Source organism: Chenopodium album, chromosome 8, assembly GCF_948465745.1.
Source record: "Chenopodium album chromosome 8, dcCheAlbu1.1, whole genome shotgun sequence".
Classification (NCBI taxonomy): Eukaryota; Viridiplantae; Streptophyta; class Magnoliopsida; order Caryophyllales; family Amaranthaceae; genus Chenopodium; species Chenopodium album.
The window spans coordinates 51,774,119-51,788,633 of record NC_137841.1 but is presented as its reverse complement, the minus strand read 5'-3'; the positions used below and the strand labels follow the sequence as shown (position 1 = coordinate 51,788,633).

Here is a 14,515-nt window from a genome sequence, read left to right as displayed (position 1 = left end):
TATGAAAGAATGCTAATTTAAACTTGTGAATGAAGAGAATTGGTGAATGATAGATGTAGATGATGAATGATTGTAGGTGAATGAAAACGGAATTTTTGATACGATATTTATAGAGAAAATCAGCCAAAAAAGATAATTTAACAAAATAGAGCCTGACGCACGCAAAACGAGGTTGGCGCCAACTCTGGCTAGCTAGCGCCAGGCGCTAATGGCTAGCGTCTGGCGCCAAGGCCTGGGGTTGGACGCCAGTCTTGATTTTAACGCGTTTTCGAAAATCTGATAAGTTTACCGTACTGGAGGATAAAATAATATAATTTCTTCGAAAATTCTATTTGATTTTGATTAAAACTCTGAAAAGTCAACAAAGTCAACTTATCAATGCTAATTGAATTAGGAATGAAAAGAACCTTCTAGAAGATTCTAGAAGAATAAAACCATTCCTAATTGCATTAGGAACGATAAATCATATTAGGCCTTCCCCTAGATCATTGGGTCGTACATAAAGCTCAAACCGGGCCCAGTTTGGTAAATTGGCCATAACTTCCTCAATATTCATCGGAATTGGGCTTATAATATATCGTTGGAAAGGTCTTTGCAAGCCCCATACAAATACACTATTATTGGACCCATATCATGGACCATCCAATCTGGATTGGCTGTTTTCTTAAAATAAGTTTTCAAAAACAGAGAGAAGAGAAAAGAAATAAAAACTTTCCGCAACACTAGACCTTTCCACACTTTCGTTTCATTCGATTATGATTCGACGTGAAAGGTACTTATCACTGGGTTTGGTTTTGGGGAGACACAAATGGGTGTCTACATTGATGCAGCGACGTATTACTTTGGGAAGGCACGCTTGAAAATGATGGAGGAGTATCAGCAAGGAAAGCATGAGGCTTGGGACTATGATGCTGAGAAGGCTGCTTTTGAGAAAGCGTTTCCTGAGGGGACTGTTGCTCCTGGCTTGTTGCTGTTGAGCTTTGCTGATGAAGAGGTTAACTCTCCTCATAATGAGGAGGTTAAGGATGTCCCTGGAAACTTGAAGCCTCTTGCTGAGGAGGTGGTCCCTGGTGATAACATGGGGGGAGAATTAGTTTCAATGGTGTTGTGTCACCTTCTTGTTCTGAACAATTTTAATTTCTTTGAAGTATGTTTGTCTTTACTGCCCTAGTACAATTAGATATTCTATTTTTTATTTTATGCTGCCTTGTTGCAGCTGGATGATTTACTTGTTTTGTTGCTCTTTTGCAACTAACTAATCTTACTACTTTATTATGTCATGCATGTTTTCTTGCGTTTCTCATTGTATTGCAATTGTATTACAGTTGTATTACAGTTGTAGTATGGATGTAGTATTGCTTACATGTATTTGTTGATGTTTGCTTGTTCTGCAGGGATGGACATTTGCTACAATGTTCTTCCTTCTTGTGCTTTGTATGCCAGCGTAGTTGTTGTCCTTGCAAAACAGAATTGGGTGAGTGGGTGGCCGTGGGTTTCCCCAACGGCCCTCCGATGCCAAAGTTAGTACTGGTAGTAAAAATAAGATGAATTGACTAAGTGTAAGTGAAGAAGTGTACCTTTCGTACTGCACTTGGCTGTTGGAGGTTTTTGCTTTTTTGCTTTTCTTCTTTTTCTTTGGGTTTTTGTTGTTTTTCGGTTGTTTTTTTTTTTTTTAAAAAAAAAAAAACGAAATTGAAATGATAACTACATACCTTTGCTCTTCAGAAATGATAGATCTTTAAGTGTGCTGCGTTCCAGCTTCTTTGTACCTCTTTCCTTTCTGCGCTTTTGAGTCCGTAGGCTCCGTTGCCTACTACCTTGATGATTTCGTAGGGTCCTTCCTAGTTGGGTGCTAGCTTTCCTGCGTTTACTTCTCTGGTATTTTCGTACACCTTTCTAAGGACCCAATCTCCTAATTTGAAAACCTTTGCTCTAACATTCTTGTTGAAAGACCTTGCTACTTCTTGCTGGTAAGCTACCATCCTCATTTTTGCGTCTTCTCTTAGCTCCTCTACAGTGTCTAGGTTGTGCATTAGTTCGGCTTGGTTCCTTTCTTCTGTCATCAACCCGTACCTTACCGTGGGGACTTCTACTTCTGTTGGGATTACTGCTTCGCATCCGTACACCAATGAGAAAGGGGTATGACCTGTAGCGCCTTTTCGAGTTGTTCTATCTGCCCATAGTATGTTGGATAGTTCATCTGCCCATTTCCCTTTTGCTCCTTCTAGTCTTTTCTTCATGTTGCCTGATTTGGGTATTTTTTACCCGGCCAGGTGGCCCAATCAGAAAGCGCCACGTGTCCTCCAAAGAGGTGCCATTTGGACCTTTGGAATGATGACACGTGGAGGGCGGACACTCCTCTGTCCTACGCAGACTGATGATCCAGCACGGACCATCCAGATGGCGACACGTGTCACCCAAAAGGTGCCCAAAAACCTTTTGGGCTCAGTGACATGTGTCACTCAGGCATTGCCCCTGGGATGGCGGCCTTCAAAGGCCCAAATCCCGAGGCGCCGCAAAACGGCGTGACCTGATTCCTAGGTCACCAGATCCTAGGAGGGGCACACTTTTCAAAAGGACCCTATAAATAGGGACATTCTTACATTTATGACAAGACAGAGAATATACACGTAATACGAGACAACACATCACTTATCATAGAGCTGTCGTTTTCAAGGAACACACAGCACTTTACCTGAGCTTGGAATCCGAGCAGATAAACTTTACTTCCGCACGTTTTATTACCGAACGCTTACTAACTTAATCTTCGGAGGCGGACCACCGACCATCCGGCGGTCCGTTTGCTTTGCAGGTACAGGCGTCCTTTGCTGAATACAGTCTCAGTGTTGTAACTCTCCCAAGGGACAAAAACCCCCGAAAGATTTGGCGCCGTCTGTGGGGAGAGTACCTCTGAAATGGCTTCACAAGCACCTGTACCGAACCCAGAGGCCAATCGGCCTCCAGAAGACGTAGAGGTCCAAACGGATCATGACTCAGGTGACGACGCTGATGTCGAAACCTATGTGGATCCAAATGGATCCCTCATCTCTAAACGCATCCACAGTAAGGAGAGGCGGGAGCGTCACCATGACCAGGCAGGGCCAAGCAAAACTGCTGGTCAGCCAAAGAAGCACTCGGGGCGGCCGGTTGATCCTTCCCAGGCGGCAGGATCAACTCCCGTCACTCGGGATGAACTAATGACACTCCTGAGCAGCCTCAGGGGTGAAATCAAACAACTCGCCTCAAAGAAGTCGCCTGCTCCTAGAAAGGAGCAGTCGGCCAATAAGCTAGCCCAAGCTGACAAACAGAAGTCGGTCAGGGACCGTCATCCAACTCCTCATCCTGCCCCTAAGGAGAAGGCCCCGCCCCAATTTGACCTTACTCGGCTCCGTTTCCCATAAACGGGCGCAAGAAAACCCATCCGGCACATACAGCCGGATGGTAGCAAGAAAACGTTCTCTGACGCTCGGCAATACATTGAGGAGAGGAGAACCCAACAATCAGGGTCGGCTTCAACGTCGACTTATCATGATAGCTTTCGGAATACCTCTGTGAGGTGTTCCCAGTCTGTACATGAGACTCCACCAAGCAGCCAACGGGTTCAGTCTGGCCCTCATATGATTCAGTCGGCCCAGTACATGGCACAACCATTGTACCAGGCGCCAGTTTTACCTTACATGCAACCTGCCCTCTTTGGAGGACAGGCGGCATACGGCTATCAGCCGATGGACTGGCAGCTTAGGCTGCAACACCTTGGAGATCAACCCTCTGCTTTCTCAAGGGAAATAACTGAAGCCGTACAACCGGCTAAAGTTAAAAATGTTCTGGTGGGAGCCTATGACGGGACCTCCAACCCAGAAGACCACCTGCTAGCATGCACCCACCTCATGTATTTACAGGGGTTGGATGATTCTGCATGGTGTCGTTTCTTTCCAGCCACCCTAAAGGGCATAGCCCAGCAGTGGTTTGGCAATCTGCCGGCTGGTTGCATAAATAGCTTCAAGACGCTTGCGTTCTTGTTTGCTTCAAACTTCTCTATGAACATCCCTGCCAAAAAGACAAGTCTTGACTTGGGCAATGTACAGCAGGGGGATAGAGAAGGCTTGCGTTCCTACGTCAAGCGGTTCAATCTGGTCCGAATCTAGATTCATGGGCTGTCTGATGAGGTCGCTTTCACATACTTCTTTAAGGGTCTGAAGGACGGGTCTACTTTTAAGTACGAACTCGTCCGCAAATAAATCTTTACTCTGCAAGGAGCCTTGCGAGAGGCGAAAGCCTATATACAGGCGACCGAACTCTGCTCCTCCAATAAGTAGTCGGACCATAAGAAGTCCGACCGGCAGAAAGAGAGTCGGCCTGCTCAGCCGGCTCCTAAGCCAGAAGAGAGCAAAAAGAAAAAGCAATTCTGGGCCATTGATAACTCTGATCAACCGGCCCAGAAGAAGAAAAAGGAGTGGAAACCGTACGTCCCAAGGTACGAATTCCACAAGGACTGCTGCTCCATCCTCTTGGAAATTAAGGATCGGCTGACTCTTGAAAAGCCGACTCCTATGAAAGGTTCCGCCGAAAATCGGAACAAAAACAAGCATTGCTATTTCCATGAGGATGTTGGCCATGACACGAACAACTGCTTTAGTCTCAAGCGGGAGCTCGACCGTCTGGCTGACAAAGGACAGCTGAAGTCCTATGTGAAGTCCAAGGTGACTTCAAAGAAAAATCTGGGGCAGTCCAAGAAAAAGACTCCCCAGCCTATTGTGAGTGCCGAAACTGATGAAGATCCGGTATACACCATAGCAGGCGGATTTGCCGGAGGTGGCCCGACCATTCGGGGCACCAAGGACCATCTGAGAAAGATAGTCAACTCTGTTGAGGAAGGGGATGCGGCAGGCACATCCACCTTCCCAAAAGTTGTCATCACCGAGCAGGACAGAGGCAAAGTCCGTCGGCCGCATGATGACCCTGTTGTCATTGAGTGCAAGGTCGCCAACCAGTTGGTTGGCCGAATTCTGATTGACACGGGAAGCTCCTCTGACCTCATCAGCCTCAAATGCTTATCCAATCTCAAGTACAAACCGGATAGCATGATGGAGGTCACCCACACCCTTGTTGGGTTTGGGGGAGGACTTGTGCATCCAGTCGGACGAATTGACCTACCTGTCCGCCTGGGAAGCAGGGGAGACGGTCGGCACATGACCATCCGTTTCCTAGTGGTTGAAGAGCTCACAGCTTACAACCTCATCTTTGGCCATCCCAGTCTTACCGAGTGTAAGGCCGTCATCATCCCTGCTCTCATGCTACTCAAGTATGAGAAGGATGATGGAACAGTCGGCTCCCTTAATGGGGACCAAAAGACGGCTCGAGAGTGTTACCTCTCGGACGTCAAGCCCGCGGTCGTAGCATCCGGTCGGGGCAAGCAAACAATCGACCTCGACGACGTCGAGGAAGAACAGTCGGCCCCACCAGCCGGAAAGAAAAGAAAGACTGATCAGCTGGTGGTGGTCAAAAAAGAAAAACAATAGCAATCACTGACTGGGGAACGGTCGGATGACCTCCGTCCTCAGCCTACTGGTGAACACATTGATATCCCTCTGGACGACAGCCGTCTAGAGCGGACTGTTAAGGTGGGGACGGTTGCATTTGCAAAGCTGGGTGAAAGCCTTCACCAGCTGCTGAGGGAATTCAAAGACATCTTTGCCTTTGAAGTGGAGGAGATGCCAGGCATCAGCCCGGATCTAGCTGTCCACAAACTCGCCGTGGATCCTAAAAAGAAGCCCATCCGGCAAAAGAAAAGAAACCACGGCGAAGAAAGAAGTCAGGCAGCAGCTGCCGAAGTAAAAAAGCTGTTAGATGCCAAGTTCATTCGGCCGTGCAATTTCCCTGAGTGGGTAGCTAACATTGTGTTAGTAAAAAAAGCCGAATGGAACTTGGCGGATGTGTGTTGACTACACAGACCTCAACAAGGCATGTCCAAAGGATAGCTATCCATTGCCTAAGATCGATCGTCTGGTCGATTCAATAGCCGGACATGCCTTGATGAGTTTTATGGACGCCTATTCAGGTTTCCATCAGATCCCCCTGTGGAAAAAAGATCAAGAAAAGACGGCATTCGTCACTGATCAGGGGTTGTTCTGTTATACGGTGATGTCGTTTGGTTTGAAGAATGCGCCTGCTACTTTCCAACGAATGATTAACACGGTCTTCATTAATCAAATCGGAAGGAATATAGAGGCGTACATTGATGACATGATAGTCAAATCCAAACAACAGGCGGATCATCTTGCTGATCTCCAAGAAACATTTGCCACCCTCAGGCGGCACAAGGTCATGCTAAACCCAAAAAAGTGTGTCTTTGGTGTTGAGTTTGGGAAGTTTCTCGGATTTTTGATTGACCAAAGAGGAATAGAGGCCAACCCTGAGAAAATACAGGCGGTAATCGACATGCAGTCGCCCCGTACTGTGAAGGAAGTGCAAAAAGTAACAGGTTGTCTGGCGGCCTTGGGAAGATTCCTCAGTCGGTCAGGCGACAAGTGTCTCTACTTCTTCCAGGCAATCAAAAAGAAGACCAACTTTGAATGGGGGGATGATACAGAGGCGGCCTTTCAAAAGCTGAAAACTCATTTGCACTCTTTGCCGAGGCTTGTCAGCCCTTTGCCCAAAGAGAAGCTCTTCATGTACTTAGCCGTCTCTGATCATGCCCTCAGTGCCGTTCTCTTAGCTGAAAGAGACGACATCCAGCTCCCGGTGTATTTCATTAGCCATGTTCTGAGAAACGCGGAGCTTCGGTACCCCATGGTTGAGAAATTCGGCCTTGCCCTTTACATGGCCGTCAAGAAGCTTAAACCCTACTTCTTGGCACATGCGGTAGAAGTCTATACTGACCAACCGATCAAACGGCCACTCACAACCTTTGAGTTTTCTGGACGAATGCTCAAATGGGCGATTGAAATGCAAGGACTAGAAATCACTTACGAACCAAGGAAGGCAATAAAGGGACAAGCATTCGCTGACTTTATTGTCGAAATGACAAGGCCGGTTGCACCGGACAATACAGACCAGGTTTGGAAAGTGTATGTGGATGGGAGCTCCACTCTGAACGGCTGTGGTGCAGGGATTATCTGTCAGTCTCCTGAAGGAGATAAGTACGAATACGCACTACGGTTCAAGTTCCAGGTCTCTAACAATGAGGCCGAGTATGAGGCCCTGCTGGCCGGCATTCGGTACTGCAAGGCGACAGGGGCAAAGAAGACAGCCGCCTCCTTTGATTCTCAACTGGTCGTACTCCAGGTTAATGGAACGTACGAGGCCACTCATCCGTCCATGATAAAATATTTGCAGGCTGTCAAGAGTGAAGTTGGGACACTTGAAGAATTCCATCTAACCCAAGTGCCCAGGTCTTCAAACAATCAGGCGGATGCTCTGTCGAAGCTGGCATCATCCGCCTCCTGTGAAACGACTCGGTCAGTTTTCTGGGAGGTCATGGATAGAAGAAGTATATCTGAGGAAGACCCCATTGGAATTCTTAACCAAAGCTCAACCTGGATGGACAGCATCCGGGCCTATCTTCCAGACGGCACGCTCCCTGACTCACCACAGGAGACGGCTGTTCTGAAAAAACGAGCGGCTAACTTCGAGTTGCGACAAGGAGAACTCTTCAGGGCTGGTTTTTTGAAACCCCTGTTGAAGTGTGTTACCCCTGAGAAGGGTAAGGAAGTCCTCGAATAGTTGCATTCGGAATTCTGCGCCTCTCATATAGGCGGCAGATCCCTCGCTGCCAAGGCCAGGCGGCTTTACTTCTGGCCGACTCTGGAGTCGGATGCAATGGAAATGGTAAAAAAATGTGACAAGTGCCAAAAATTTAGCAAGCTCATCCATCGTTCGGCTACAGACTTGACGGCCATCCACAACCCAATACCTTTTGCCAAATGGGGCATGGACATTCTGGGGCCATATACAACTGCACCAGGCGGCAAGCGCTATATACTGGTAGCTGTGGATTACTTTACCAAGTGGGTAGAGGCGGAGGCAGTCAAAAACATCAAGACTAAAGACGTCATTTCCTTCATCTGGAGGAACATAATCACTCGTTTCGGAGTGCCCATGTCTATGGTTTTTGACAATGGTCCTCAATTTGAGACGCCTCAACTAAAGACTTGGCTGGGAGACCAGGGGGTCTCAAGCTTCTTTGCATCAGTCGGCCGGCCTCAAGCAAACGGCCAGGTCGAAGCCTTCAACAAGTTAATCTCAGACGGGATTAAAAAGAAAATTGAACGGGCTGGTGGTCTCTGGGCGGATGAATTACCACACGTCCTCTAGTCTATCAGAACGACTGCTAAAGGGGCAACTGGAGAAACCCCATTCCTTATGGTGTATGGAGCAGAAGTTGTTCTGCCCATTGAGCACTATGAGCCGACTCTTCGAATCATGCTATATGATGAAGAGGCGAACTGGGAGGCCATGCGCCTAGAATTGGACTCACTTCCAGAGCGCAGGGGCAATGCTGCCTTGCGTCATGAGATATACCGTCTGAGAATGACTCGGGCTTACAACAAAAGAGTACACAAGCGTCCTCTCAAAGTGGGGGACTTTGTGCTACGGAAAATGGAGGCAGTCGGTAGGGCGAATGGGCAGGGAAAGCTAACCCCAAATTGGGAAGGCCCCTACCGAATCTATGAGGAGGTAAGAGACGGAACCTACTGCCTGGAAGACCCAGACGGCAGGCAGCTGCCTAGAACTTGGAATGTAGACAACTTGAAAAAGTACTACTTCTAAGTACGAATGTAAAGACCTCAAATTTGTTATCTCAAGTTTTGTTAATGAGAATATGCCTTCATTTCCCAACTTGTCTTTTTATTTAAGTTTCTTAGTGTCGCCTGTACAAAATACAGACGGCCAATGCGTTTGGAAAGTGTCTGTCCCAACAGCAGACGCCCCAATCCTTCTGAAGGAGCCGATTGCTTTAGAACAGTCGTTCCTACGAAATTCATTAAGTTAATATCGACACTTAACTAATATTTACCCAACCATTTAAGAGGCCTAAGGCCAGATAAAATCATGATGAGGCCCATGGCCGGATATTAATAAACAAAAAGAGACCGAATGGTCACAGTCTGCTCCAACATGAGTATGACCGTCTGCTCCAACATGAGTCAGATAACCGGCGACGTCCATTCGGGCGAATTCGTCGAGGAGAAGCATCTCCCATTTAGGTGGCACATTGCTCTACAAATATAACAAGCGGCCCTACCAAATGCTAAGGCAGCATTCGCAGTCATTTGTTTTAATCGAAAATGAAATCTAAAAGGCCTGAATTTTCTAACTGTTCTAGCACAGCTCGAAAATGGTCATTGTTTCACAAGTAGAGGCTAAAGAGGCATTAAGCCGGATGCGCCTGTTTTTGCCTAGGGGCAAAGCAGGCGGAACATTCTTGTTAATATACAAGTTAACAACTTAAGCACCTAATGAGGCTTTTGACCGGATGACGCCTGTTCTTTGCTTTTGGGGCAAGACAGGCGGACAATTCTTTTTAAAGAACATTTGCTAAGTTATAAACTTATCTTATCTCAAAGAGGCCTATGGCCGGATGCGCCTGTTTTCAGCTCACGGGGCAAAACAGGCGGAAGTTTTCCCCTAGCAAAATTTGCTAAGTTGGAAATTTGAGTTTTGTTTGAGCCAATGGCCGAATGAAAACTTTATAGTTGCCAATTCTGGATGGACGTCTGCCGAGTGTTTTGGGGAAATCACCATAGTGATTGATTGACTTAGAAACCATGAATACTCTTCTAAGTATCAATAATTTCTAAGTCAATCAATCCAATAAACCGAAACCACTCGACATCCGTCCAGGGGCAAGAACATTCTCATGGTACACAGGTTGTAATACTTAGCCAAAAACATGCAATGAAAAATTCAAAAATGCAACGGACGGCAGTATGAATAAACTCAACCAAATGGCCGAATGATTTAAATTAAAAAGACCAATCGCCAACAGACGACTGGTTGAGATTGTTTCTGGCATAGCCAGAGAAATTGTCAAAGTACCCGACCCCACGGTCGGTAAAGATACATCAATACTCGGCACGCAGGCCGGAAAAGCAAGTACATGGCCATTCGACCGCAGAAAAGATAAAAAGCTTAAGTGATCAAGGGAGAGCCTCTTCATTGGCAGCCGGCCTGTTGTCCTTCGGCTGCTTTTCATCATTTTTCTCTCGTCCCTCCTCCTGATCTTCCTCCTCTCCACCAGAGGACGACTCCCTAGAAGAGTCGGACCCAGAGCTTTCCTCGGCCTCAGCAGCATCCTTAGCCGCATTCTCAGCCTCTTCAAGAAGGCGAGCGTCGAATGCTTTGTTGGCTTCATCAAACTTGGATTTCCAAGTCTGATAGTCCGAGTCCGACTGCACAGCCGCCCAAGTGTCCCGCATGATGGCATCATAGTCGCTCATCATTTGCTTAACAAGTCTCTCTCTTGTTTAGCCACGGACTCAAACTTGGTCTTCAGCTGATGCTCCTGGTTGGTGAGGCGCTGCTCCAGGCGGCCCACCCTCTGCTTGGCTCTCTCGGCCTCTTCCTTGGCATCCTGAATAGGCTCGAGCTTCTCCTTAAGATATGTGATTTCTTTTTTAAGAGAAATTATGCGCAGGCGGGCCGAGTCCAGGTCCTTCTTCACCTGCATATTGGCTTCCGCCTGCGAATACATCATATCAAGCGTCAGAAACTCATTTTGAGCAATATCAAATTGAGCTCGATCCAAGGCGGACTCGGCCCGAGCTTTAGCGGTTGTTACCTCTTTGAACTTCTTCTTGAGAGGTTGCCTGAGCCCTTGGACGCGCAGCATGGCCTGCAAAAAGAGCCGAATGGTTAAAACCAGGCGGATAAAGACTTGAGCAAAAAAAAAAAAAAAAAAAAGAATTGAATTGCTTAAGTTAAGACTCAAACCTCGCAGAGGTTTCCCAAATATGCCATCCAAGTCCAGAGTGCCGACTCCTCTGACAGACGCCTTGTTGTCAGGATCAACCGCCCTCAGCATGGACTTGGCCATCTGGATTACAGTCGGCCTCTGCACAAGGACTGAGAAGGAAAGAGAGTTAGAAAAATAACACAAGTATATCTAAATGGAAGAACAGGAAAGGCGAGTGGTTTTTACCATCGTCCTTTGGTTCCTCCTCTTTCCCCAGACTCCCCCTCTCTCCTGCTGAGCCGACAGCAGTGGTGGGTTGCTTGAAGCCACCCTTTGATGTCCTCTGGACATCCGGTTTGCTGATCCCCCTATCAGCTTCGAGAGAAGAGGCGTCTGGGCCTTTCTTGGGCTTGTGAGCAATGTGCTTCCGGCCGCCCTTGTCAGATGCGCTCACATCACCCGCCCTTGTCTTTTGGATCTTAGGGTCGGATGGTTTTGAGGGAGATTTGGTAGGGGCACCCTACATCAACGCAAGATAAAACAAGTTAGAAATCATTCGGACAAATTTAACAATGGTCAGAAATGATAAGTATAACACTTTCCCACCTTGGGGGTGCCGCCAGTTTTCTGCTCATCCACTTTGGTGTGGGTGGTTGCCTCTGCCCTGTTTAGGACATTCGATCTGTATCGAGCAGCAGATACAGCCGGCTTCCTTGTGGCCGAGAGCTTCTCCATTGCCTTGTCTGCAAAAATGAACAAGTGTTAGCACCATCAAACAAGTATTGAAAAGCAAAATGAAATTGCATATTAAACAGACGGCCGACTACCTCTCGGCATTTCAGAGCTTAGCCCACAGGCGGCTAAGAAAGTTCCCTCTTCAAACCATTTGTACAAAGGGAGATAACATTGGGGGGTGACCTCCTTGTCCCCCTCATCATTCGTCCACACGGACACGGTAAACAACCCCTGGTCCATGATCTCCTCCTTTGCCCGCCTAGGAAGAGGCGGCAATGCACTCCTGCCTGCTAGGAGAGGTGGATTCTTATTCCACCTGTTATACTTTTGGTTCAGGCGGCTGTCGGCAGACTTGACTATGTAAAACTTAGTCCTCTAGTCTTTCCACTTGTTCTCTTTGCCAACAGCCATCATGTACCCCTTGCAAGTGGTCAAGGTGTACCAGCCCTCGCCGCCCCTAGCAGGCGCCCTGTTCAGATAGTACATGTGGGCGAACGCTTCAAAGCTCGCCTCCACCCGCAGCATCTCACAAGCGGCAACGTACCCCAAAATATTAATCTAGGAGTTGGGTACAAGTTTCCAGATACCCAGTTGGTATCCATCCAAGATCCTCTCCACGGCCGGATGGAGAGGGAAGCGGAGGCCAGCTTGGAAGGCCGCTTCATAGCAGCCGAATGTTTTGTCCTGATAGCTGGCCAGGCTCGGCCAGGTAATGGTGTCGCCCTCATTAGGGACCGACAAAGTATAGTCATAGCCTAGAACGACCTTGCGCTTAAAATTGGCAAGGCTGGATGCCATGGAGCTCCGCCTGCTGGGCGGAACATGATGATAGTAGGGGGCTCTCTCCAAGCGCCTGGAAGCGCTCGGCTCGGCCCAGCTTTCCCCCTTATCCACTGCCAGGGACTCCCTAGCAGAATCTATTTTTGTTCTTGCCTCCTCTGAAGTTATGGAGGCGTTCTCTAAAGAAGATGACGAGGCCGACTCGTCATCAGAGCTCTCATCAGAGCTAGGGGACCGCCGACTGGTGCCAGTGGGGTCCTCCCCCAGACTCTCTTCCGGCGCCTGTCCAGAAGGCCCGGGTTGATATTCTTCATCCGCCTCCCCCAGGATTCCATCACTAGGAGTTCCACTAGATGTGGGCGAATGGTAATAGGCGGGGGTTGGAGGAAGATAAGAAGGGCTGTCAGGATGTTCCGACAGCTCACTTCGAGGCACCCTTATTGAGTCGTCTGAATAAACAGTCGACCCATCCGAATGGTAGAAAATCCAATCGGAGCTACATTGTCTTGCTGTTCTTTTGGTTCTGGCCATAGTGTCCTGCACAGACACGGAAACGGTCGGATTCGGAGAAGTTTGCAAAGCAGGGTCCTTGGCCAAGCATTTGGCACTTCTAGTTCTAGATTCAGCCGTCCCCGGTGACCGGCTGATCACTATCCTATGCCGTGCCGCATGCGATTGGGTAACCATTTTTTCGAAAACAAAGACAAAATGAAGAGTAAAAGAAAAAAAACAGGTGTTACCTTTAGAAGAAGGGTGAAAGATGATTGGTTGACTGAAGAGCGGTCGGACAATTGGCCGAGTGTCGGATGCTTGAAAAGTGAAAACGCTTAGGGAATTTTGAGATTCTTTAAGTCAAAAAGTCCACGATTCTCCAAAGATTCGCAAAGGTGTGAATCCAAGGGGAGGGTCAAACCTCACTATTTATAGGGGGGTAAAACCCTAAAAATTTTCCCTCCAACAGTAACTTTTTGAATCTGACCATTCAGATACTGACACCTGTCACAGGTGTCACGTGCAATGCACGTGACCCCTGTGAGGGGCAAATGATTTGGGTATTTTTTACCCGGCCAGGTGGCCCAATCATAAAGTGCCACATGTCCTCCAAAGAGGTGCCATTTGGACCTATGGAATGATGACACGTGGAGGGCGGACACTCCTCTGTCCTACGCAGACTGATGATCCAGCATGGACCATCCAGATGGCGACACGTGTCACCCAAAAGGTGCCCAAAAACCTTTTGGGCTAAGTGACACGTGTCACTCAGGCATTGCCCCTGGGATGGCAGCCTTCAAAGGCCCAAATCCCGAGGCGCCGCAAAACGGCGTGACCTAATTCCTAGGTCACCAGATCCTAGGAGGGGCACACTTTTCAAAAGGACCCTATAAATAGGGACATTCTTACATTTATGACAAAACAGAGAATATACACGCAATACGAGACAACACGTCACTTATCATAGAGCTGTCGTTTTCAAGGAATACACAGCACTTTACCTGAGCTTGGAATCCGAGCAGATAAACTTTACTTCCGCACGTTTTATTACCGGACGCTTACTAACTTAATCTTCGGAGGCAGACCATCGACCATCCGGCGGTCCGTTTGCTTTGCAGGTACAGGCTTCCTTTGCTGAATCCAGTCTTAGTGTTGTAACTCTCCCAAGGGACAAAAACCCCCAAAACATTACCTATTACGACCTTATTGCTTGATTCTGCTTGTCCATTTGCTTGTGGGTATCTTGGTGTGGACGTGATGAGGGAGATGTTCCATTCTTTGCAGAACTTTGTTGTTTTGTTGCTGATGAACTGGGACCCGTTGTTTGTAATGATCTCTTCTGGTACTCCAAATATTCTTAAGATGTTCCTCTTGATAAATGAGATGACATGTTTATCCTTGATATCCTTGTATGCTTCTGCTTCCATCCATTTTGAGAAGTAATCCGTCATTGCTAAGAAGTATACTCTTTGTCCTGATGATGGAGGTAGTTTTACTATATCCATTCCCCACTTCATGAATGGCCAAGGTGTCAATGTTGGGGCAACTCTTCAGACGGCTTGTGTGTTAAAGGTGCGTGTTTCTGGAATGCTAAGCATTTCTTAGAAAACTCTG

General features: G+C 47.7%; 1 protein-coding gene across 1 annotated transcript; it reads right to left on the bottom strand.

The window, feature by feature from the left end:
- Window positions 1–1,841: 1,841 nt before the first annotated feature.
- Window positions 1,842–14,352, bottom strand: LOC145643032 (uncharacterized). The gene is made up of 2 exons (XM_081694195.1): window positions 14,094–14,352; window positions 1,842–2,173 (listed from the first exon to the last, which is right to left on the bottom strand). The coding sequence occupies exons 1-2, from the start codon at window positions 14,350–14,352 to the stop codon at window positions 1,842–1,844; spliced, it is 591 nt and encodes a 196-aa protein (XP_081550321.1).
- Between the last annotated feature and the right edge of the window lie 163 nt (window positions 14,353–14,515).

Coding starts and splice junctions, on each gene's coding strand:
- LOC145643032 (XM_081694195.1), bottom strand. CDS start 14,352: ATGACGGATTACTTCTCAAAATGGATGGAAGCAGAAGCATACAAGGAT. Junction 2,174..14,093: donor AAGCAATAAGGTCGTAATAG/GTAATGTTTTGG, acceptor TACTATGGGCAG/ATAGAACAACTCGAAAAGGC.